We start from the raw sequence: 27,179 nt of genomic DNA on the forward strand, positions 1-27,179 counted from the left end.
GACTCTCCTTTAGACACATCGGGTAGAAGAAAATGAAAAAGTTTGGAGCCAAGAAAGAAAAGCACTCAGGACATAACCTAGAAAGACAAAAAAAAAATGAAATGAAGAAGCCTCATCAGCTCTAATTAAAGGAAATCAATATTTGAAGAGGCATCTTGCTCAGTAGCAGGACAAGGACAAAAATACTTCAGCAATGTGAGCCTTTTAGAAAATAGAAAAGCAGGCTTTCATGGGGAAACAATCATGATTTAAAGGGCTGCAAATGACAGCCATGTGGTAGGGTGATAGGCTGTAGAGGGGACTCAAGCACCTTTTGGAAAGAATACTAAATGAGAGCTTCTATCTTTGGTAGAGTCTGTATTTTTTAAGCACAGCTCCTTTTCCTGGGAGCTCTAAGGAGCTGAGGGTCATTTCTAGGGAACAAAGAGTAGCTACCATTTCCCAAGAGAGACCTGAAGTAACCCCTAAAGAACAGCTTGGGTTTCATTTCTGTTACCACTTAGAAGAACACACACTGGAAAAACACTGAAAGCCATACAAATGCAATAAAACTTCCGCTGGTGTTTAGGCTGAATTTATGGTGGAAGATAGGCTCGCAGGACCGAGCCCAGGCCAGAATTCCTGACCATCTCTCCCTCCCTGATGCTAAAGGTGGCAGGAGCTTGGAGTGAAAAGGTGAGCCTGTCAGAAAAATGGCAGAAAGATAAAAAAGAGCCATATGCACGTTTGGGCACCGCCCAGTTGCTGACTGTTGTCATGATAGCAGTGCCTGTCTGGAGAACACCAGACTCCATTCTCTAGCAGATGTGAAGATCTATGAGGGGCTATGTGATTTACAAAGAAGCAACTCTCAGGCCCACACATGGATATAGAAGATTAGTTCTGGAGCCATATTTCACTGTTTTCCTCAGTTTGCCCAAGTTCCTGGAGTCCAGGTTATCTTCAGTCTAAGAGTCTGTGATTTCACATGATGATCAACCATCAGTAATTGGAATCCAGTTTTCCCAGACCATTCTTCTTTAGGGATGGAACATATGGGATTGGTATGTCACCACTTCCTTCTCTCACACTGGTGCCAGACATCAATAATCAATCACAGAACTCTTCCACTGAGCCAAAATGCAGACTTTTCATTTATTTGTTTAACAAATGTTTCTGAAGCGTCGTCTTAAGAGCTAGTTGCAGAGACAGAAAAACAGTAAAATATAAACCACACTGTAGGTCTACAGGTACCACATGCTAAGTGCCAAATAAAAGATAGTAGACAATGAGTATTATAGCCCAACTCCCCTTCTGAAATAGTGTTTCAATTTCCTAGGACCCTGAAATTTCATTTTTAAAATTTCAGTGTTGTTGTACTTAGAGCAACACAACTATTTCTCGTAGATCTGAGATGAATTAATTTCAAAAACAGCTTACAAAGTACTATAAGAAATGCAGAAGTTGCTGTATGCCACCCACCAAGAAAGTGAGTCAAGGATGTTTGAACTGCTAGGTTCTTCTCCCTCAAATACCTCTCTGACCTACAAAAAATCCAGGTTGGAGTGGATCTGATTGCCATTTGGGGTGAAGTACACTGGATGCCATTTCAGCATCAAATTATTCAATCTGAAACACTTTGAAAATGCTGAAGAGTTGGGTTAGTCATAGTTTTCCCACCTGAATACAATGTGCATAATATTGCAGGATTTTTTCCCCCACTTTTCTGGTGGTGGAGACATTTGTGGAGCCTGTGGAAAATGATTTATTTGCTATTTGATGGACAGCCAACCAAGCAGACAGAGAGAGGGCTGCCATCCATTACATTTTCCTATCAGGAGCTCACCTGGAATTGTGTTCATACGTCTTTGAGGAGGCTGGATTGGGAGGGAAAGAGGAAAGAATCTTACCCTCTGAAGAAGATAGCTTAGTCCTGAGTAGGAGAAGCCTGGATCCATGCCCTCTGGGATTTCGGGCCGTAGCTTTTAAGATCCAAAGAGGAGATGGAAGTCAAAAGGGCTGACAAGTGGTCTAGAGACAGACAAAATAATGATGGCTGGAATGCTCTTGTTCCAGAAGTGTAAACTGGAAACTGGCTGTAATCTCAGGCAGCCCTCTAGAACCTCATATACCCCAAGTTATCACCCATAAAGCCTAAAAGCAGGCAGGACTTATTCCTGTAAGCCCTTGGGATTACCAGATGTTTCCTTCCATGGTCAGTATCCTTTGGGTTGTCCACCCATGTTTTTCCAGATCTCTGAGGCTCTCAGTTTGCAGTTGCAGGATTTTGTCTTTCTCTTTCTTGGATTGCTTCTGAAAAACTCAGGGTCTTTCTTTCTCAAAGTTTCAAAATCATAGCATCTTGTCCAGACTTACCTACCTAGCTTGGAACTTTGAGGAAGAACGATGGCTCTTTCCCCTCAATGTTCGGCCACCCTTTCTATACAACAGTCCTTAGTACTGATACATCTACAAAATTAAACTCCAAGGATCCAAGCCTGCCACTGTTCTGCTTGTCCCTCCCCCACTTTCAGGTTCATTTTGCCACTTTGGAAGCCATTTGGGGCTTCCCTGGTGGCTCAGCTGGTAAAGAATCCTCCTGCAATGCAGGAGACCTGGGTTCGATCCCTGGGTCAGGAAGGTCCCCTGAAGAAGGGAATGGCTACCCACTCCAGTATTCTTACCTGGAGAACCCCATGGACAGAGGAGCCTGGTGGGTGGCAGCGCATGGGGTCACAGTCACACACCACTGAGTGACTTTCACTTTCCCTTTCCCTTTTGCCCCTGTCAGTGGATCTCTGCTGCTGGCATGAAACAAATATTTTGAATTTTTGATTACTTTCACCCCTAGTCTTGGTGCCTTGCCTTCCACCTGCAATTTTTCTGAGAAAGTATTTGTGTTTATTCCCCCTCCAATCTACACTTGCAGGATTTGGCAGTAGGTCAGAGGAGTCCTTATTTCCATCACTTAAAGGACAACTGCTCCAGGACCACCACCCCCACCTCCAGAGCAGCAGTTAACAATAATAAAGCAGCTGACAGCTTTTCCTGATGTCCTGTGGTGCCCTGCATTGACCTTAAACATGGTCACTTATGATTTTAAAGGAGCCTTGGCTCCCAAAGCACAGCTTTGGGAATTTGTAGTTGTTGTTCAGTTGCTAAGTTCTGTCCGACTCTTTGTGACCCCTTGGACTGCAGCACGCCAGGCCTCCATGTCCCTCACTATCTCCCGAAGTTTGGTCAAGTTCATGTCCATTGAAGCAGTGATGCTATCCAACCATCTCATCCTCTGCTGCCTTCTTCTTTTGCCTTCAATCTTTACCAGCATTCTAGTATTCTTGCCGCGAGAACCCCCATGAACAGTATAAAAAGGCAAAAAGATTTGGGACTACAGCAGTGGGGATGGGTGTCTTTTATTCAAAAGAACAAGAATGCATGCACTTCGTGACTTGGGGGAACAGGGTGCCAAATGACCACCTCCTCTGAGCCTAGCAGCCTGCAAGATCGAAAGGGCCTTTGTTTCCAAAGGTTTTTAGCAAAGTTTCCCACTGCCTTCTGTTTGAATGAGAGGCTGGGCAGAGGAAGACTCAGTGGCCAGTGAGCAGAGTGTGGAATTGAGACCTGCTTGAATTTTGCAACACACAGCATATTTCATCCCTCACATGACACAGCAGCAGCCTTCTGGAAGAGACAGTTTAGAATTCTTCTGCGTTCCAATCTTTTGTCCAATAGTGTTATCACTTCATTTCTGAGCGAGGTTCTGAATGCCAGTGGTAGCTGGTATGGTCCAGGGATGGTTAAGAAGGTCTTTGCCAGGAAGTCAGCATGGACAGGCAGGAGCAGCGCTGCATGAGTTCTTCAGCACTGCCTCAGTGAACTTCTGACACCTCCTCTGAGACAGACTATGTGGCCACTGTCCAGAGCCACTCACTCCAGCAGAAGGATTGAAGCTCACCTCGGTGACTCCCACTTCAAAGAACTGTTTTGAGGCCCTCCTGGACACAATCCTACCTGCTGGAACTTTTGCTATCTGTCTTTTTAGCCCTTTGCCCACACACATCTGGATTGCCTTGGCAGTTCCTGGGAGTATTAGTTGCTAAGTCATGTCTGACTCGTTGTGATCCTATGGACTGTAGCCCACCAGGCTCCTCTGTGTACGGGATTCTCCAGGCAAGAATATTGGAGTGGTAGCCATGCTCTCCTCCAACAGCTCTTCTGGATCCAGGGATTGAACCCAGGTTTCCTGCACGGCAGGCAGTTTCTATCACCGGGAATCCATGGTTATCTCTTGTTCCATTCACATCCATGGAGTCACTTAAAGCTGATGGATGCGAGGCAGAATATCTTTTTTGACCCCCCAACCCCACCTCACCCCACATTTAAATACAGCTCTTTGTAGAGACCTATTTCTGATGTACTTAAAAGATTCATAAATATCTGGAAAGCTCTTTGACATTCTCTCAGACAATATTCTGTGCCTTTGGAAGGCTCTATTATACTCACTGAAAGCCAAGCTATGCATTTTTCTTTTTTACCTTGACTTTTCATAAAAGGTTATGCTGACGTAGATCTTTACTAACAAAAAAAAAATCTTTCTGATGAAATCAGGATAAATAATTCCACACATCATCAAGGGGGAAAAGGGCTTTGCATTGGTTTCCATGGAAATCTGAAGATGAAGTAAAGTAATAATTTCAAGGCAGAGCAGCTGAGTTGAAGATAATGGTAAAAAAAGTTTGATAAAGAAAATAGAATAAAGTAATCAAGAAGCCTCCAATCAATTATTCCTCTTTGTTTACTTTCCAGTGATTAATTTGTCTACGTTTATTAACCTGATGAGATTAAGCAGACCTTCCTAGTGATTTATTTCGTAATTGTTTCCAAGGTTTGACATAAGCTGTGGAGTTATTGAAGGTGGAGATTTAAATTCAATTACTCATGAAGCAGGTGGTGCCTCTCCTGAAAGAATATCTGGATTCACGGCCTTCCTATGCTAACATTATGAGTGAGAATTATTAATTCATCTGATAGTATCTCCCAAAGACTTTTAGAAGTCATTTGGCATCCACATACTTCACAAGTCAGCAGCTTCAGAACTGAACTCGAAGTACAGAGAACCCAGAGACAAATAAAGGATTTTACGTTAAAGACTTTTTTTTTTTTTTTTTTGGCCAGAGCCTCCCTGGGGCCCTGGGCTGTGGTGCTATCATGAATGGCATCCACCAGCTGAAGCTTTGAATGTCAGAAGAATAGCGTTCTTTGAATTTGACCAATGGTCCCCACTCTCTTTACCTTTGAAGGGCAGCTCTGGATAAGATCATGCTTTATTTTGACAGATGAGAGAGACAGAGAGACACACACACACATAGATTGAGAGATCAAGAGAGGCACCTTGAAAATCTTTAAATGAAATGAGAGAAATGAAATGACTAATTCATTTTTGTCTCTGTGGTCATGGTTGTATATCTTTTTCTATTCTTTCTGTGGGTATAGTAAGGATAAACAGGGTTCTCCAAACACTACTCCAGGCGCCAACTCTCCATCATCCGCAAAGGCCCGGAACACATCTAAGAATGGGAAGTAAGTGAAAAGTGCCCCCATGCACCTGACATAGCTGTCACAAAGCCATGTGCTGTCCTCATTTTGTCATTCATTCATATTCATTCAGAGATTTGTGGAATGCCTTCTGTGGGCTTCGCTTTGGGTTAGTCACTGGGGAATTTAAATGAGTGAGGCAGGTGTCAGGAATATTGGGTGCACGAAAGACTAAAGAAGGGAGAAGAGAGAGAGGGGAGCGTCAGGAGGTGACTTTGGAAAGAGAGCTTTTAGGGCTGATTGTGACGACGGCCAAGGACTTAGAGCAATGCAAGATTTGAACTGTACTTCTCAAAAAGTGAAGAAAGGAGAAGCAGTGGCACTGATCAATCATTTTATGATTTGTAAAATTCATGAAAATCTGTCTGATCCATACACTAAGATTTGGGGTGGATTTAGAAGAATCTGGAAAGCCATTCCATAACTGGCCTGGTTTAAGTGCGTGTACATTGTGGCCATATCACTGATGTACATGATATGTGTATTCTTTTCCTGTGGACTGACCTGTACTATGACCTACCGGAAACTGTCTTTTTGGTATTGCCAAAAACTTGGATTGGCTGAATATTTGGGATGTTAGATTTGCTCTTTGGGTTGATTCCATGAAACAATGTTGGCTGACCTCTCTCTGGCTTTAGCAGAGCATGGCAATTGGAGAGAGTGTGATCTCTTGCAGATAAGATATCTCCAAGTAGATGCTCCCTTTTGAAAGTGGCTGCAGCCCTTTGGTGAATGACTCGGGTCCTCTTCTTGTAAGCCCTCTGTCTCAGCGCTGTCGGGCATTGTGACAGGCAGAAATACAGCCCCAAAGGAGCACCCAGCCCGCATCCAGGAGAAGATGAAAGATGCCTTCGTCATGCTAAAAGCTCTAATCTAGCAATAAGCTATGTCACTACAAGAGCACAGCTTTGCTACGAAAGGTGAATTTGTAACGGTCACATATCTTATGTATTCAGCATTGGGCCGTAAATGCTGCAGTTTGATCTTATTTTCAGTTCCCAAAGTGAAAGATCTATTGGCTGCCTTTTTCCCCCCCTTTTTCTCCTGAATACCATTTCAGGTTTGCATATAAAGTTGAATGTGTGCTATCCTGGAGAATATCAAAAGCAGTGGTGAAGACATAAGACGGCCTCTCAGAGCAGTTAGAACTCATTTCAGTTATTTATCGCTGAACACCACAATCAAAATGCTGTATAAATTATGAAGGAAGGGAATTGATGCACACACCCTCCAGCAGCTGTTTCCAAATTAGTCCCAATTCATCGTCAGCATGCACCCACAGGTAACAGAGATGGCATTGGAGAATCACTCTGAACTCCATGCTTGCAGAAATGGCAGGCCCTGTCTGGGTATCTTGTACACACCTGTCCTGCTGACAACTGCAGGGCACAGTCTCCATTTATTAGACCCTGATGTATAGTTAGGGATACTTGTGATTGCTGTTGTGCTTTGAAAGAGCCTTGTTTTGTGTCTTTAGGCTTTATGGAACCCAGACTCTTAACTTGTGAGTGAAGAGTCTCAGTGAGCCACAAAAGAGCAGTTGGTAGAATTGGAGTTCAGATGACATAGGGAACATGTACCTAATACCATTCCCGAGTTGTTAACATAGAGGCCAGCATAAATACATTCTTAAGTAGATAAACACGATCTTATAACCCACTTGCTGGATCTGGGCAACTCCCAAGCTTCTGCCATGGTGAGGGCCTCCCTTCCTGCACATTCTGAGCTGGGTGTCTTTTGTCTCTCGTGTATGTGACACCCAGATTGTGTGTGTTCTTGTCAATTCTTCATTCTTTGGCGGGGAGGGGCTTATTGATGAAGAATAAAAAGTTCTCCAATAGACAGTATTCTCTTCAAGGCTATGTTTCAGGTTCTCTCTCTTATCTCCCATCAGTTGGCAGGAAGTTGTTTTTTTTTTTTTTTTAACTCTTTCTCTGTACATTTTCTCCTTCTCAGAAAATTTTTGTCAACAGCAGCAGTACTGACCTTCCATGAATATGGTGAGACTATCTGGTGGGGGGGGTGTCATTTTCCCATACTTTCTAGAACAAAACAACGTCTGTCAATGTTTAGGAACACGTTATTATTGGTCAGAGAGAGTGGTTATTTCCTGGATTTGAGGGAGTGTGGTGGGGAAGGAGGGAGCTAGGTGGGTTTCTGCCCCAGCCCCGGGGTTTTCCCCATGGTGCCTTTTCACAATAGTCAGCATCTGGGGTGGGTGTTGTTCTGCTGGCTTTTCTCATGTTATTTGACGTAATAACAGGGAGACATGGAGCAGTTTTTAAGAGTTCCTCTGTGCTATTTTGAGGCCAGATACAGGCTGGGAGATAGAAGGTGTGTTCTTCTCTGAAAAGTAATTGGCCTCCTCTCTTTTGAAGACAAGTTAAGCTGCCTCAAATATACCTCACGACCCCAAATAATGACGACCAGTATGTGCTGAGTGGGTGATATGGGCCAACCTCTGTCCCCCAACACTTGATACATTTTGTCTCATTAATTCTCACCTACCAAAAGCTCATGAAGTAGGCACTATTATTATTTCCATTTGATATATGAGGAAATGGAGGCTTGGAGAGGATATTGTATGCTTATATGGGGTCTTCCAATGAACAATTTTGGCATAACCCTTCCTTAGCACCAATAATAGTAATAATCATCACTAAAATATATCAAACTTTGACACTGTGCCCTTGTGCTAGACCCTGAGCCACAGAGACAGATATAAGATATAATAGGTGCCCTCAAGGAACTCACAGTCTTCGCAGAGAACAGAGGATGGCAGTGTGGTACCCACAGAGAAGCAGTCACAGAGCCTCCATTGGTGGACCCAACAGAGTCACCCCAACCAACACCGAGGTCCAGGTGGAGAAGACATCATGTGCGGATATCAATGAAGGCTTCTGAGAAGTGACCCTTGAATCCTTTAATTGTCTCCATTTATCTCCCATGTGGCAAGGCAAGGGCAGAAGAGGAAAATGCAAATTAATCACTAAGATGGACAGAATCCTCTCATGTTGATGAAAACGAGTGAGAGTTGTGAATGAGGTCAAAGCTAAAACTGAATGACCAGTTGTGTCTTTTTTCCCAACCTCAATTCATTTGGGGCCAACCGACATGCAGTATAGCAGGCTTATTAGGTTAAGAAACCTACAGCTTAAAAGTTGTGTCATTCTGCTTGCTCAGTTTTATTGCCTGCATCTGAAGCTGGGTAGCCAGCCCTCTGTTTCAGGGAGGAACAGATGGAATGGGATATGTCTGAGCAGCAGAGCCAGACTACCCTGGCAGTGACTTTCAGGGAGGTATATGCAGTTTATTCTATGCTAACAGTGAGCCAAAATGACAGAACAAGAAAATAAAAAGCAGTTGCAGAGCCATACCACGGAGATCAGGAAGCATAGGTTTGGCAGAGGTTGATCAGAGACCAAACAGACCAGGCTGCCATATTTAATTTAGTTCCCTCTGCTAATGTGAGTCTGTTATTCTGTCCGATGCATCAGGCCACAGACAATCCCTTTGCTGATCCATTGGGTTATTCCCAACAAGCACTTAAACCATCAAGGCTGAGCATGCATGAAACCACAGGAGCTGTTATAGATTTTCTGTTTGTATCAGAACATGTTCACATGTCACATGAAACCAACCCTTTTGTTGACCAGATAAGGGCTCAAGAAGAGTCAGTCACTTTCCCGGAGTCACGCATCTAATCAGCAGGTGTCAGCCTAGAATCCTGGTATTCTAATACTTGTCCTGTGCTCTTTCTACTTCAGCGTATGCTGCAGTTCTCCCAAATAGCAAGGCACTTTGGTTAATCACACCCTCAAGGCTTGGAGCATAGTCTCAGGATGTCCAGATGAGTGCTATGCCCTCCATACACCGCCATACCCATATTTGTGGTTTCTGTCAGCCTCCATGAAAATGGAGACCTTGGGGAGAAATTGAAATCATTCCATTAAAAAAAAAATGTAGCAGTAGTGATGACGAAAGGAAATAGCATGCACTTTTCAAATACTTCACTGTTTCTCCAAAGTACGATATTCTAGTTGTGTTTAGACAGTTACCCTTTCTCAGTATTACTGTTGAGCTATCTTGAGCCTTTAACACACCCCTTCATCAAGAAAGCAATAAAGAGAACTCGTAGATTACTATAGCTGTTTTTACTCAAGTCAGTCAACCAAGGCTGAGGGTGTGTGTGTGTGTAATATTTAGAGGCATCAATTTAAAAATTAGATTGTAGACAGTTACAGATGATGCTGAATATCAATCAGTCCTCTCAGCCTGAGATGTTTTTCACATAGACACAGGGTATGGAAAGACAAGGACCAAGTTCAATTTGCAAATACTAGTGGAGGACAATGAATATTACAGGACCAGGGCAGAGCACCCAAGCATGGTGCCTGGTAAAAGATACCATAAATGTTGGATTCAGTTCCATAAATGTCAGCTTAAATGAAGGAAACTGGAGAGGGAAGGAACGATGCTAAAATGGAGGAAAGGGAGGACAGAAGGGGAATCTGAGACGGTTAAGTCACACCTTGCTCACTGGACACATCTATCCAGAGCCAATCCTGGTAGCAGATACCACAGGAAGAGTGACTCCAACCTGTTTTTGCCAAACTGTCTCATAATGAACAGGCCTCTTTCAGCAGTCACTAGATGAGCACAGTCAGGAGCAGATAGCTTCATAAATAAACACACCAATTCTTTGGTTTTCGTTGGCAGGATCCAAATGGAAAACTTTCCTGCTTTAGAATGAAGAGGCAAAGTCTTGGTTGTTCCGTGTGGATTCAGTGTGGTGCAGTTCTATGTTCAGATTGAGTTGTTTGCAGGTGGATTACTAGTGTCCAAGTCCTGTGTACTATGATCTCATGATTATGTCATTTCCTCTCATTGAGAGCCATGTATTTCTTCTAAAACAGTAGGCTGTGACTACCGCCAAAACCTCTAGTTTTGCCTCTCTGTATGAAAGTGTGTGTGTGTGTGTGTGTATAGTTTCACTTCAAAATTGTGGTATGCTGTATGAGTACAGCAATCAAATGGCCAAGTATTTAACTTTTCAAATCATCGCTATAGTTCGATGCAATGATGATGTCAGCAATGCCTTAGTTTAGCTATTAGGCTAAGTCTAATATCACAAAAGTTTGTAGAAAACCAAAGCCCCAAACTCACTCACTCACTCTTTTTCTCTCCACCTACCCTCCCTGCCCCTCCCTCTCTGCTGTTGCTCCTTTGTAGAAAAAGACAAATGACAGAGACATAAGCTGATGTCAGAATGTATTTCTAAGAACAACATGGAGTGGAGTGTGCCCGAGAATCAGGACATTTGTAGCCTAATTGCCTTTTTCCTCCAATATCCCACATCCAGGATAGTGCAAGACCTTTGGTCACAACAAAAAGGTCAAATCTATCCAAGAAGGTACACTTATTAATAGGGCAGGAAGCTAATTAAAACATTTGAAAAGGACTTTTAATAACAAGGGGTCAATAGCACATACGTTTGGCATACTTTGAGCTTTCACCTAGTGCCAACCAACTGTAGATGGGGCTGTTCAAAGAGCTCCTTAAATAAAACAGTCATGCAGTCTTGTGTGTATTTGAAAGGACATCAGCTATGGAGTCAGATGCACCTGGATGTGAATCCTGGCTCTATCACTGATTAACTTTGTACCTACCTCATTGGGCTATTGTGAGGATAAAATTATCATAATCTAAGTAAGGCTCTTCTAGTGTCTGGCACATGGCAACTGTTTAATAAATGTCAACTAGTGATTATGCTTGCTTCAGCTGCCAAAGTACTGCAGCTGGGGACAATGTGACCTGGCCAGTATGATCCTGACCAAATAAGAGCTCTGGTTATCTGCTTTGCCAGCTCCAGAAATAGGGAAGCAGAAGCCTCAGCACCGCTAGCAATACATACATCATGCCCATAGATTGAGACAAGAAAGTCCTGGACCATCCAGGAAGAAATAGTCCAGTCATGGAAATAGTTCCTAGTAGATACACCACCACATCTCTGTGATGGTTAATATACTAACTACCATCATGTTAATAAAACCCCCCTAAGGATCTGACTGCTCCTGGTTCTCCAGCTTAGTCAAGAAGAGGGTTCTGCTCATGAGCCTTTAGAAGGGAGGAGTCATTTTTCTCCCTTCTCACCTGCCACACAAAATCTCGGACTCCGCATGCTGCTCTCTAGAACAGGGGTCCTCGATAACTCTTCTTTTTCCTCTGTGGCTACATGGTTGAAAACTCTCATTGGCACTGCTCTGGTGGAGCTCAGGTTACATCCACTTTCCAGGTGCTGGCTGGAATTCCACTCCTCTCGCACTTGAGAAGGCTTAGGGATGCAAGGAAGGGTGATGTTCAACAGAACTCCTCCACTTTCCTCCAAGTAACAAATCTCTGTCTCTCCATCACAGTCCCTCTCTCTCTCTCTCTCGAACTCTTTCTCCCTCCCTCCATCCCTTCCTCCCTCCTCCCCAACCCGTCTATCTATCAGTACTCCATCTTGCCCTTATACCTCAATATTTTTTACTTTGGGCTCAGTTCTTTCTGACCTCAAGGAATTACAGAGCTTAAATCAATGGCATCTTCTAATGCCTCTAGGCCGAATCTGTTGTTTTTCACACAACCAATCAAGCATGGCCCACTATGGTTTGCAGTAGAAGAGCTGCAAACTCTAAGAGAGTATGGAAACACAGTGCTAGCCAAATAATTACTGTGAATCCAACACTGGCTAAAAATCTGGAGTGTAGAAGCATTTAAAGGTAGAGAAGAAATTTTTAATTTGTTGAAATCCAATTTTCTTTTTTTTTCTTTTCTGGATTATGATTTTGGTAGTGTATTTAAGAAATATTTGCCAGACCCAAAAATGCAAATTTTTTTTTTATTTAACTATGACCTGCCTTCTGGGGAGAAAGCGAGTGTATTTATTTATTATTATTTTAATATCTATTTGTATTTATTTATTTGGCTGCACTGGGTCTTGGTTGCAGCATGTGGGATCTTTGATCTTCCTTGAGACATTATGGGATCTTTAGTTGCTGCTTACAAACTATTAGTTGTGGCACGTAGGATCTAGTTCCCTGACCAGGGTTCGAACCTGGGCCCCCTGCACTAGGAGCATGAAGTCTTAGCCATTGGACCACCAGAGAAGTCCCACAGGAGTTTTCATCTATGTTTCCTTCTAGATATTTTATGATTTTGATTTTACATTTAGGGCAGTTATGTAATTTAAGTCTTGGATATGGTGCAGGGTAAAGATCAAAGTTTTGTTTTTACATATGGATATCTAGTTGTTCAGGATAATTTCCCTTCATTTCCTTAGTGTTTCATTCTTTGGTTGGGTTCAGAGGGAAAATGAATGGTGGAAATCTGAACATGCTTTGACCTTCTTTTCCAGTCTGTAAACGTAGGTTTTTGGAATAATGGCACATTTCCAAAAGTAAAAGGTAATGTGAGTTATCATGGAGGTGAGAGGTGGGAAACCAGTATTTGGAAGTTGATGTTAGAATAATCATTGCTTTGGGAGTTCCCTAGTGGCCTGGTGGTTAGGATTCCATGTTTTGACTGCCATGGCTTGGGTTCAGTCCCTGGTCAGGGAACTGAGGTCCTACAAGCTGCACGGTTTAGCCAGAAAAAAAAAAAAAAGAGAGAGAGAGAGAGAAAATAAATGTAACACTTCACATTCAACAACTTACATTCCCTGAAGGCAGGAGTTCTCAGCCTTTCACTGTCCATTAGAACCACGTGGGAGCTTTCTGCAATCCTATTGCCAGGGATTCATCTCAGACCTGGAGAAGGCAATGGCACCCCACTCCAGTAGTCTTGCCTGGAAAATCCCATGGACAGAGGAGCCTGGTAGGCTGCAGTCCATGGGGTCGCGAAGAGTCGGACACAACTGAGCGACTTCACTTTTACGCACTGGAGAAGGAAATGGCAACCCACTCCAGTGTTCCCGCCTGGAGATTCCCAGGGACGGGAGAGCCTGGTGGGCTGCCGTCTATGGGGTCGCACAGAGTCGGACACGACTGAAGTGATTTAGCAGCAGTTGCAGCATCTAGTTGTTCTGGTGCCATCATTGAAGAAGAATATCCTTTCTCCATTGGTACTTCTGTTGAAATCAAAACTCAATTATATATATGTACATCATATATATTTATTTTTTCCAGATTCTTCATTGATCAATATTTTACCTCTATGTCAGTTCCACACAGTCTTGATTACCCTAGCCTCATAAGTTTTGAAATCAGATGGTGTGAATCTTTATTCTTCCTTTTTGAAGTTATTTTGGATATTCTAGGTCCTGTGCATTTCCATATGCATTTTAGAATCAGCCTGCAAATTTCCCGAAAAAGAAAAAAGACCTGCTGAGATTTTGGCAGGGATTGTGTTCGATCTGTGTATCAAATATAGGAAAAACTGAAATCTTAATGATGTTGAGTCTTGAAAGCTATGAACACAACATATCTCTCCATTTATTGAAATTGTCTTTAATCTCATTCAGCAATGTTTTGTAGTTTTCAGTGTACACATTTTTCCTGTCTTTTCTCAGATGTATCCCCCAAGTTTTTCATACTTTAGATGGCATGGCAAATAGTATTCTTTTATTTTAACTTCCAATTGTTTTTCTCCAAGTTTACTTTTTTCAAAAAACTTTTTTTATATTGGACGGTAGTTGATTTACAATGTTGTGTTGGTTTCAGCGGTACAGCAAAGTGATTCAGTTGTACATGGACATGTGTCTATTCTTTTTCAGATTCTTCCCATATAGGTCATCACAGAATATTGAGCAGAATTTCTTGTGCTATACCATAGGTCCTTGTTGATTATCTATTTTATATATAGCCGTATTTGTCAATCCCACACTTCCAATTTATCCTTCCTCCCCATCTTTCCCCTATGATAACCATGTTTATTTTCTAAGTCTGTGAGTCTGTTTCTGTTTTATAAATAAGTTCATCTGCATCCTTTTTTTACATTCCACATATAATCAGAATGATATGATATTTGCCCTTCTTTGTGACTTACTTTACTTGGTATGATATCTAAGATATAGAAGTACAGTTGGTATTTGTATACCAATCTTATATTTTACTAACTTGCTAAGCTCACATATTAATTCCAGGAGCTTTTTTGAAGATTCCATTAGATTTTCTACACAGACAATTGTCATCTGTGAATAAAGATAGTTTTATTCTTCTTTTCCAATATGGATGCATCTTTTTCCTTGCCTTATTGAACAAGTTTGAACCTCTAGTACAGTGTTGAATAGCTATGAGTTATCTAATGTGTAAATAATTCCTACCCATTTAGCTTCGTTCAAAAGACACATAAAAGCAATGGAGCGATAGTTGGGCAATGGAAATGTCCTCTAAAGATGATATTTTTGGGACAAATGAATGATCACTGCTTTTATCAAAAGGTCAAAGCTAAATTCTCAAAGTCTTGCACAGAAGTTTCATCAGCAAAAAAAGAGTAGATACTCTCTTGGGGAGGAAGAGGAGGATTAAAAAAAAGCTAAATGAAAAATAAACTCTAAATTTCATAAGTTCGCATACACTCTTTTCCATTATTCTCATTTTCTCATTCATGTTTTCTCCCTCTTTTTCTCTCCTTTCTCCCCTCACCCCACTCCTCATTCTCGCCCTCCATGAGCTCTTTAAAAGAAACAGTATAGTGCTGTGGTTAAGATGACAAATCTTGGAGCCCAGTCACTGTTTTCAAATCCCAGCACTTCCTTGGTAAGTTTCTAAATCTCTCTGTGCATCAGTTTTTTCACTTGTGAAAGGGACATACTAACAGTGTCTGCTTCATGGATTTTCTTGAGGATTAAATTCTTCATTCATTCAAAACTTTTACTGATTGCTTCTGAGATATCAGGTACTATTGTAGGCTCTGAAAAAAGAAGGAAACAAACCAAATTCCCTACCCTCATACCCATTCTAGTGGAGGGATACTGTCATTAAACAAGAAAACGATTTATTAAGTGTTTTAGAAATTAGTTTTAAAGAAGGGGTTGAGAAAGGGCAGGGCAGAGGGATAAGGAGTGATACAGACAGAAAATTTGTCAATTTAAATAAGGTGGTTGGAGAAGACCTCACTGAAACGTGACATTTGAGAAAAAATTTATTTAAATTGAGTAATACATTGAAAACGTTTGAACCATTCCTCACATATAGCAAATATATAATGATGCTTTGGGGGCTTCCCAGGTGGCTCAGTGGTAAAGAATCTGCCTTCCACTGCAGAAGGCGCAAGAGACCCAGGTTCAGTCTCTGGGTTGGGAAGATCCCCTGGGGAAGGAAATGGCAATCCACTCTAGAATTCTTGCCAGGAGAATCCCATGGACAGAGGAGCCTGGTGGGCTACAGTCCATGGGGCCTCAAAGAGTCTGGCATGTCTTAATGACTAAACCACCACTACTATAATGATGCTTTTACTAACTATAATTTATTGAGTGCTTTCTGTATGTCAGTATTGTGCAAAGTGCTTTACGTAATGTTATCCTGTTTAGTCATTACAACAGGTCTATAGAGAAAAGGTTATTATTAGCTCTTTTTACTGACAAGAAATCTGAGATGACATTGACCTGTTCCAGGTCACGTAGGTAACAGATGATGGCGCCAAGACTCCAACCATGTCTGGGCTGTGTCAGATCTTAGTTGCAGCGTCAGAGTTTAGTTGCCCCACGGCATGTGGGATCTTAGTTCCCTGACCAGAGAGCAAACCTACGTGCACTGCATTGGAAGGTGGATTCTTAACCACTGGGCCACCAGGGAAGTCCCAAGAATCAGGAATTTTTAAATAGGCAGTAACATTTATTAAGTGCTCCCTATACCACCAAGCCCTATTCTTTTTTTATAGTCAAATAATTTTATTTTAAGGAAAACAATGTTGTACCCTAACACCAGCTTAAAGCTTTTATAAGAAAATTGAAGAAACTTTTGCAAAATTCTGAACATAGTTCTGAAGTTTGAAGTGAAGTGTTGCGACCCCATGGACTGTAGCCTACCAGGCTCCTCAGTCCATGGAATTTTACAGGCAAGAATACTGGAGTGGGATGCCTTTAGAGAGAGAAAAAAAAATAACTACATTTATCATGATTTACAATCATGATAAATGCTCTGTAAATTCATTGGGAATGGTCATCAATGGGCTGGTAATTAGTCAGCAAGAGTAAGAACTGAGTAATCTCATCAGAGACGCACCAGGCCCTATTCTAAGTGCTTTAAATGCATATATTTTCTCATTTAATCTGAAAACTACCCTTGACATTGGTTCAAAGAGAGCTCATCACTTGCTTTGGTGGCATGGATCATACCCAATCCGGAGGGTGCCCTTCAGGGTGTCTGTCCAGGCACCTCAGCAGAGACAAGCTCTGAGTATGGCTGGCTATGGACCTGAGCCAGGAGCACTGATTCTCCTTTTTTGAAGTCACAGAGCACAATGACAGAAGAGTGCTGGGGTTGCTTCCAAGGGGTCCTCAACAGTGTCTTGCTTGCTCATGATTGAGGAGGAGATGGGTTCTCCATGGGCTTTCATGAGATGCTCTGTACTCAGCCTCTGCCTGTTTACCTTCACTTCTCCCATTCGTGCCTGTGGAACCTTGAAGAGTGATCAGGATGTTCTGTGCCTTCACAGTAGTCACAAGGACACCTGCTTCCATTGTGATCTTGATCAGAAAATAGTTTGCTGCTTCTACCCACCCACATCTGTTTCCCAGGACTGCTCCTCCTTCTATGAGATGCACATAAGCCAGCTTTGTCCTTATAAACACATTCATTTTGGAGGGTGTGGGTTTTTTTTTTTTTTTTACCTGAATTCAATCTGGCTCTCTGTCACCCACTTGATGGCAAAGAAGAAACAAAGGCATGATTTGTGGATGGCTGCTAGTTTTTTTTTTAAATTTCTTTTAAAGTGGGAGTCATGGTTCCCATTCATTACCTAGTGCTTACAATGGACAAGGCGCTTTGTGCTAAGCTATAGGAGGACCAAGAAAAAGGTTTATTCTCCCTCCCACATACTCCCTGCTCTGTAAACCTCTGTCTCCTGGCGAGGAAACTGCCTGTCCATTCAGTCACAAGTCTCCATTCCTAGTTTGGCTTCTAACAGATGGAAAAAGAGCTAAAAAGAAGACTAAAGAAGCTATCTGGGCTCAGCGAGCCATCACGGTACACTTGCTGCATCTTTCCTTTGTCTAGATCAGTGGTTTTCAATCTATATTCTGAATAACCCTTGGGTGCAGAAGCAGCACCTCAGAGACTGCTGAGATGAGGGTAACTCCATTTTAATCTGTTATCCATACTGAGGTCTGACTACATTTCATTTTTTAAAGAATGCTTAGAATGAGTTTGATAACCCTTGGTACAGCCCCAGCCTGAGGATATAGAGGAAGCACAGTATGGGATTCCAGGCTTTCTCCGCTGTGCCGCTTCTGCAAGCTCTTAAAACCAGGGAGTTCCCTGGTGGTCCAGTGGGTAAGACTGCAATCTCCCAATGCAGAGCCCTGGGTTCAACCCCTGGTCAGGGAAGTGGATCCCACATGCCACAATAAGATCGAATATCCTACGTGCTGCAGCTAAGACCTGGTGCAGCCAAATAAATAAATAAATATTTTAAAAAGCAAAAACAGTTTAAAAAAAAAAAAAGAAGAGGAAGAAATAAATAAAAGAGACGCCTCCCTTCTTATGGCCAGATTGCTCTGAAGAAATGCAAGGAAGCTGACTGACCGGTGATTGTTCCCTGAGATCTCATCCCTAAACCCAGGCTGAACCTGAAATACTTAGAGGAGAAAAAAATGTCACAGATTGTGAGTAATGCTCCTCAACTGGCTTCTGCTCTGAAGACTAGATGAATGCACACAATTTCCACTCCATTTCCTTAAACTGGCATCTGTGCTAGGCTGTAATGAAACCTGGAGGGGAGGAAAAGACCATTAGCTTGCAGAGAGGATTATTTTAGTTGCTTAAGCCATCCTCTCCCCTAAAATAGTCAGGTGGGTGTTTAGGCCAAAGTCTGTATTGTTATTATTTTTTTCAACTTTTTGTTAATTTTTTACCACACCTTGCGTCATGTGGGATCTTAGTTTCCTGACCAGGGATCAAACCTGAACCCCTGCATTGGAAGTACTGAGTCTTAACCATTGGACCACCAGGGAAGTGCCCTGTATTGTTATTGTGAATACCACTAGAAGGCCCATGAGCTTTTCTAATATGTTTCTTCCTTGTATGTATTCTGTGCAGTCCTATACACAATTTTATTATAATTTTTAAACTCTCTCTCTCCAGTGTTTTATGTTCACTGACTAATTTGCTTTCTCACAAGTAGCTAGTATCATCATTGCCTCAGCCCACCCCTTGGTTATACTGGTCTCCTTGTCTGCCACATTCCGATTTTTTTTTTCACACCATTGCACCTATCTTGAGTGGCCTCCATCCTTCAGCTACACCTGTCTAAATCCTAGTTTGTTGGAAAGAGCCCACTCTTTCAATTAGATAGGAATAGGTTCATTCCCAGCTTTGCATCTCAGACAAGTTACTTAACATCTCTGGGCCTCAGTTTCCTCATCCATTAAATGGGAGTAATAATTGCAGCTGTCTCTGCTAGAATTCCTTTGAAGAGTCAGTGAGATAACTTGTGCAAATATTCTGGTCCACGTGCATGTGTGTGTGCTAAGTCACTTCAGTCGTGTCTGATTCTTTGTGACCCTATAGACTGTAGCCCACCATCTCTTCTGTACATGGGATTCTCCGGGCAAGAATACTGGAGTAGTTTGCCATGCCCTCCTCCAGGGAATCTTCCTGACCCAGGGATCGAACCCACATCTCTTGTGTCTCCTGCCTTGGCAGGCAGGTTCTTACCACTAGCATCACCTGGGAAGCCCCTGGTCCACATGAGTGCTCACTAAATGGAGTTATTGTTACTACTTACATTGCAGAACACAGTTAACATGCCACTTCGTCCTTCATGTCTCTCCTGATGCAGCCTGAAAGCATCCCTTCATCCTCCTGAACAATATCCATTTAGCATTTAACCAGGAACTAGTGTCTTCATTAAGTCAATCAGTAAATATTGTACATCTGGTGTGTGACGGCTACAATACCAAATGCAGGGGTGGATGGGAGTAGAAAGGTGGATGTAAGAGAAGGAGGTGGAGAAAACAGGGCTGAAACAGAAAGAGATTCAGCTGCTGTTCTTAAGCATCTTTTTTTCTTTTTCCTTTTTTTTTTTTTGGCTGTACCACGAGGCACGTGGGACCAGGTATAGAACCCATGCCCTTTGCATTGGAAGCACAGAGTCTTAACCACTGGACCACCAGGAAGATCCTGAGCATCTTATTTTCAAGCAGGGAAGATGCTCATAGACACAGATATCTGGGATACAAAGAACAGAGTGGTGTGCTCTGTAAGGAAGGTGTAACCAGAGATGCAACTGGAGGAGTGTGGATGCTCGGTAATAAAAGACAAAACTGTGGAAGTAACCACTCTCACTCTTATTGTTAACTTTCCACCTCTTTGCTGCTCTCTCCAGCTAATGCAGGGCTATGAATCCTCAAGGAAGAATAGGTGGAAATTTTTTTTCTTCCACAGTATACCTGGACACATCATGCTCTTAGTATATGCACTGATATGAGACACTTCTGCAAATTGTCTCCAGGAAACAGAATAAAGTGTCTTCAGCACACTCTGGGAAAGACTGCTTATTCTCGTTTCATTTTATTGCAAGCGTATAAAGTGAATGCCTTGTAACTCAATATGTGAAAACGGTTCAATGACTCAGCACTATGTTTTCAGTGAACAGATGAATAAATGACTCCTTCTCCTGGGTCCTTAAGATTATTTTAAACAAAGAGAATTATGTTGGGGAGTTGGGGATGGAACCAAGTGTAGGACTCATGGCTTTCCCCTGAGATTACAGACAGGTGCAGGGAACCATGCTAAGATGCTTTTACCCCACAGGCCCCTTCACTTTAACCCATCACTTGTCCCTGCCTTTCCAAACTAGCATCTGGGAAATAGTGCCTGATCGTGCTTTTGGTGGATGTTGGTTTTAACCATCTTGCCATAGCAGGCTGCTGCCGGGCCTGTTGGAAGTCAGATCTCCCACCCCATCTCAGCACAGTACCCCCTCTCCTCTTCCTCCTCTGCTCTGTCCCCACCGTGGTCCTTATTTCCATTAACTGACTCGCTTATTCTATAGTACATCATCCTTTGAAGGCAGATTTCAATGATTTGAAACTTGTCCTAATGGAGACTAGGCTGGGCCCAAGCATCAATGGGCACAAAAAACCCTGAAAGTTGAAAGACTGGGACTCTAGCCTTGAACCTGATCCTTATTCACTCTGCCACCTTAAAAAAGTCACCTAGCCTCTCTGAATCTCCATTTTCTCTGTGATTAAATGTAGGGACTGGCTTTGCTGACTAAAGTAGAAACAAACAGCTAGACAAGCCCTCATCACCACTATTCACAAAATAATGGAACTAGAAACCCGAGATCCTTTCCAGGTAATTTACTACTGCTGCATTTTAAGGGTGGTGGGCTGGGAAGATGGGTTTTAAAGCGGGGTGGGGGGTAGGGAGGAGTAATTCACGTCTCCCAAGCTAGTGTTCATAATGGTCTATTAAGAACACATTTAAAAGAAATGGCCTACTTCTGTAGTCTCCTACCCAGGACAACAGGCTGGTTCATTCAAAGTGGTTTTCAAATAGGGCTATAAGCAAACCTCTTTCCATGGAATGTGGAGCTGCTTTGCAGAAAGCAGAAAAGTGGAGTCTTCCCCTAATACATTTAAAAATGGTCAGTTCACCATTGCCAAAATTCATTACCACTCCCAAGACCTAAAGCTTTGAGATTAATGTTCCTCATCCCAAAGAGAAGGCAGTGACTGTTAAAAGTAAAAAAATATCAGCAACACATGCTCTTTCCTATCCTGCATTCTTTGAGAATTAATGTCAATAATACTGTTGCAGCATTTTTTAAAAATAAGGAATAGGGTTTTCTAATTGTCAGTTAAAAAAAAAAAAAAAAAAAAAGGTCCAGGGCTGAATCCCCAGAGAAAAAACCTCAGTTTAAATCATTAACACCACAAATCTCTGATAATTGTGGAGTGTTTGCAAGTGCCTTAATCAGGATGGTATGTCTAAGTGGCCTGTTTTAATTTGATCACACTGATTAAGTTTCTGTAAGCTAATATATGTTGCATTTCCAATTCAATTAAATGAGAATCTCCTGCCATTACTAGATATTAGCAAAATGCCCTGATGGGTGCAGACTAGGCTTGGTATCCTCAATTGCTACTGACTTCCTGATTATATAATCTTTGTATTAAATGAAATCAATGAAAGTGCAAATTAAATTCAGCAAACTTTACAGAGTAAATATGTTTCCCCCATACTTTTGTTATATTAACCCTCGAGGCGGAGAGCGCATTAGTTGAAAACTCATTGATTACCTTTAGTGATAAATTTTACAGGGCTCTCTCCCTTCATATACCAGTTCCTAGAACAGTCTGTCCTGTAGGAAGGCACAGTAAATGTGGGTGATAAATAGGCACTCTCCTTATTATATATGTATTATACTTGTGCCTCTTCGGGTTCTTGATAAGAGCTATCTTAAGTAAATGCAATTGCTTTGTAAATGTAAATGCCAAGTGGGTCATCGATCCAGTTGGAGGAAACAGAAGAGTAGGGGGAGGTGTAAAAGAAATTGTCTAAGGACAGAAATGAAGAAAATTGCTAAGTGGGTAAGGGGTTGAACTTCTGAAGCTAGCGAACTTGGTGAAAGGGTTACCAAGGGAGAAGGGGAGGAGGATAACAGGAGTTTGGGATTACAGGATACACACCACTATATATACTATAAAATAGATAAACCGCAAAGTCCTACTGTGTAACACAGAGAACTTGACAATATCTTGTAATGACATATAATGGAAAAGAATCTTAAAAAGAATGAATATGTGTGTGTGTGTGTGTGCATGCGTGTGCATCTGTGCTAAGTCACTTCAGTCATGTCTGATTCTTTGTGACCCTATGGACTGTAGCCCGCCAGGCTCCTCTGCCCATGGGATTCTCCAGGCAAGAATACTGGAGTGGGTCTCCATGCCCTCCTCCAGGGGATCTTCCCCATCCAGAGATCAAACCCACGTCTTTTATGTCTGCTGCAGTTGGCATATATATATATATATATATATATATGTTTTCCCAGTGGCGCTAGTGGTAAAGAACCCATCTGCTAATGCAGCAAACACAGGAACTGTCTCGGTGAGGTGCCCCTGGAATTTTCTCTGAATATGTTAGGTCCTTTTCCTGGATTCTGGCTTTCAATACCTGCTATTAGCCAAATGTGTGACTCACAGAGTAATACAGCCCTCTAAGTCAATTCCTAAGGCATCTTGGAGATAAACAAGGAGGAAAACTTTCTAATTTTGCCTCATTTTTTTAAATATCCCGCCTACTTCTAAGAAGGGTTTGAAGTGACTTCCAAAAAGCTTTCTTACTCATGCCCAGGAGTATTTAAGAACTATTTCTTAAAGTCATGTGTATCATATAAATAGAGAAGAATGATTATATAAAGAGCTGAATGTATCAGGGATCTCTGGGTTTATACAGCAGATAAACTCTTGGGGAATTGTTAAGTGAATGAGTTACGTGGGGTACTTACAACCATTCTTCCCTTGGGTGTTCTTTTGGTCCCTTCCCCCAGCATCTGCCATCTCCAAATGGTGTCTTCCCTCCCAAGAAAAACTCTCTGTCTTGCGTCCCATATCTACAAGGATACTTATTTCCTTTCTAATAAAGTACGTGCTAATAAAGAGACTTAATATGTCAGTCACCCTAATGCTCAAAGAATTTCCTATAATGGTTAGAGAGAGAATTAGGGGTGGAATTAATGCTGTAAGAGTTGATCCCAAACCCTGAAGAGTATCCTAAAAAAAGCTAGCATGTAAACTGCGAGTTTGGGATTGGCAGGTGCAAACTAGTATACATAGAATGGATAAACAACAAGGTCCTACTGTATAGCACAGGGAACGATATTCCATATCCTGTGACAAACCATAATGGAAAAGAATATGAAGAAAATACATATATGTGTATGACTGAGCCCCTTTGCTGTGCAGCACAAATTATTACAATGTTGTAAATCAAATAGACTTGAATAAAATAAATTTTAAAAAATAGCATGTGTAAAAACTCAAGGAAAAGAGTCAAGTACAGACTCTTAAGTGCACTCGTTGCTCAGAGAAGGGAAAGAGCAAGGTCATATGGATGGATCCGGGAGCAAGGGAAGAGCCTTCCACCCAAGGATGGCTAGTGAAGAGACGAGAGCTGGTGTGGACTGGCTGAGGGTCACAGGAAGCAGGAGGAAGAGCACCTCCACCTGCCTGTCCCCTCAGTCTCCCCTTTCAGCCACCTGCACACCCCACCTCGTGCCATTTCCTTTGTATCCTACTTTCTCCTCCCTCTCTGCTCTTACCTCTGTTCTCCCTCCATCGTTTCCTTTCCATACCAACCCCTTGACGGTGCTTTCTTCTGCTCCCTCTTCTCTCCTCTAACCTCTGAAATTGAAAGTCGCTCAGTCGTGTCTGACTGTTTGTGACCCCATGGACTATACAGTCCATGGAATTCTCCAGGCCAGAGTACTTGAGTGGGTAGCCGTTCCCTTCTCCAGGGGATCCTCCCAACCTAGGGAATCAAACCCGGGTCTCCCGCATTGCAGGAGGATTCTTTACCAGCTGAGCCACCAGGAAAGCCCTACCTCCCCTCATTCTAGACTTCTGATGAGTCCTTTTCGTTCCTCTCTCTCAGCCTCCCTCAATTAGCTGCCAAATCAGTTTAAATAAGGCCCAGAGGAGAACGATGGGATTCAGGAGCCCTGAACATGGGTACTCCTCCAAAGCTTAAGCCCGGTGGGGGGCAAATGGACCCTCCACACCCTTTTGTTGTTCTTCAGTCGCTCAGTCATGTCCGACTCTTTTCCACCCCATGGACTGCAGCACGCCAGGCTTCCCTGCCCTTCACCATCTCCTGGAGCTTGCTCAAACTCACGTCCATTGCGTCACTGTTGTCATCCACCCTTCTCCTCCCGCCTTCAATCTTTCTCAGCATCAGGGTCTTTTCCAATGAGTCAGCTCTATGCATCAGGTGGCCAAATCATTTTTCCTCAGATTTCCCCACTGGAGGGCAAATGCTCCTAGGTAGTCGTGTTCTTTGCTTGACTGTCTCTCCTCCCATCCCCTTTGGCCCTTCTAACATCTGTGCAACCACTCGGGAAAGGAATGAAGCTAAGTTGTCAGCTGCAAGAAGCTTAATGTGGAGCAGGAGGAGAATGCTTTGTCAGTGTTAAAAAAAGGGGGGGGGGACGGAGAGCAACCAGGAGCTTCAGGAGGACAACAGAAGGCTTTTCCCCGAAAACATTTAAGCAAGGCAATACAGCACAGAGGTCAAAAGCATGAGCTCTACAGTCCCCCTGTTGGAGACTTGAAAGCCAGCTCTGCCTCTTATAACTGTGTGACTTTGAAGGAGTTGCTCAATGTTTCTGTGTATCAGTGTCTTCATCCATAAAGAGGATGAGAGTACTCTCACCTGCCTCAGAGATTCTGAGAATAATTAAATGAATTACTCCATGTTAATTGCTCAGACTTGTAGCTAGTAAAGGGTCCTTGAACACTTGCTGTTACTGAGTATGAGTGTGTGCAGGACTTCTCTGAGGCCTTTAAAGACTGCTTGGTCCACCACGCAGACTTGTATGTTTTGTGCAGAAGGCTTTTCTCAGTGCCTAAAGAAGTCGACCTTGGGATGGACTTTCCCAGAGCCACACCACTTGCATGTATACTCCCCACAGGTCTCAGTGGATGAGGACCAGGTAAAAGCTGCCTGTAACCTAGCCAAATGTGAACGGACAGCTCCATCAATAGGGCCATAAAGATCATGCACATTCCTCAGCTAAACTGTATTCATCTTTGCAAAATCAAAAGTTGAACAGGTGGATAACTCCAGAGCCTTGGGTTTCTGATGCCATTTAACACTGAAAATTACACCCAGAAAGAGACAAAGAAATGCTTGGGTGTAAAAATATACAGAGCAAGTTTAAAATGTAAGCAGATGTAGAACAGTCTGAATTCTCTTTTGTAAGCCTTCAACTTCTAGATCTGCCTAATATATACCTGGGCCTTTTGTGGCTGACTAACAATTCCTCAATGGGGGTGGAATATTTTAGCCTCATTTGCCTTGGTTTTCTTTCATGTCTTTACCGTGGTAGCATGAGAAAATGTGCCTCCAGCTTCCAGCCAAGGCCAAGTCAGAAGACATGTCAGGCCGTTGCTTTCTTTGAGGACCCGGGTTTCAGTTTAGTCAATGGAGATACCCCTTTTGAATGGTGAACAGCTAACTGGCACAGCCATTACAGTCTCAGAGCCTTGGGAGGGGTTCTCAGAGCTAACAAATGTTTCCTTAAAAGATCCTGAAACGTGTGTGGGGTAACACATATTTTATCATAGTTATTCTGGCTCTGCGAGTGCAATGAAAATGTTAGCCTTGGCATATCAATCGTGTTTTACAGATGACTGTAATTTCCTGAATGTCAAAACTCCAAATTTTTCTACTAAGCAAACTTTTCAGTGGCAAAACAGATTGCTTCCATAATGTATCACTGTGGGCAGGAAAAATGAAATCTTTATGCATTGTATTATGAATCAATGAGGCATTGAGATTCTTGGAAGGGTGAGTGGACTCTGGAAAATGAAAAACTGCCGCTATTCCATCTCTACAAACCGCTGCTCAGGGAGTGGAGGCTTTGGCAGCATTCAGTGTGTGGGCTCCAGAAATAGTGGATTCAGGTTGAAACCAGTTCCTGTCTTCCCTTGCATTTTGATGGGGGTAAATGTCGCTGTAATTAGAGTGTGAGTCAGGGCATTGAACAAACCCTCCTAACATGATTCCCTTTGTTTCTGGGATGATGTCTCTGTTGGGTGATTGATAAAGGGAGTCTGAGAGGACTGTACATTTCATTTTGTGAGAAAAACAGTATGAATAGCAATCTTTGTGGAACATGTACTAGGTGACCTGCATTGTGCTAAGCATTTAACATGCGTTATCTCATTGAAGAGTCACAACACCGTGAAATGGGTGCCTAGAGGTGAGGAAACCAAGACCAAGAGGTTAAGTAATTTGCACATGGTTGCATAGCTGGAGCTTGCTTCCAGAACTTTCTTACCCTAGAGATGGAGCTCTTAAGTACAAAGCTTTTATCAATGAGTGCGTCTCTAGACTCAGGGTCAGCTACCTCCATAGGAAGAGAGGAAAATAGACATAAAAAGGACCCAGTCGGGCCCTCTTTCCACAGTGCCCACAGCCTTGGAAGGAAAAGGGGACTTGGGTATGAACACCAACATCAGAAAGTCAGATGAACAGAGTTCCTGGAAAGAAGTCAAGATTACCTTTTCTAGAGGCTCCCAAGGAAGGCATGGCTGCTTCAGCTATGGATACCAGGAGGAAGGAAGGCTTGAGAAGACAGTCCTGTTTGAAGAGACAGGTAGAGAGAAGCAGGTGGTATGGTGCCTGGGAGACTGGCAGAAGCAGAGGTGTGAGGCACAGGGAGGGAGAGTTTGG

General features: G+C 42.6%; 1 protein-coding gene across 3 annotated transcripts in view; it reads left to right on the forward strand.

Moving 5' to 3' along the window:
- Positions 1–27,179, forward strand: part of HS6ST2 (heparan sulfate 6-O-sulfotransferase 2) — a 370,575-nt gene that overhangs the window by 320,700 nt on the left and 22,696 nt on the right. The window contains exon 4 of one of the 3 annotated variants that reach the window (XM_042241641.2): positions 5,473–5,559. The exons of the other annotated variants lie outside the window; for them this stretch is intronic. Coding sequence (XP_042097575.1) covers positions 5,473–5,559 — 87 coding nt within the window. The remainder of the gene's footprint in view (positions 1–5,472; positions 5,560–27,179) is intronic. 3 annotated transcript variants of the gene reach the window in all.

Source organism: Ovis aries, chromosome X, assembly GCF_016772045.2.
Source record: "Ovis aries strain OAR_USU_Benz2616 breed Rambouillet chromosome X, ARS-UI_Ramb_v3.0, whole genome shotgun sequence".
NCBI classification, from domain to species: domain Eukaryota; kingdom Metazoa; phylum Chordata; class Mammalia; order Artiodactyla; family Bovidae; genus Ovis; species Ovis aries.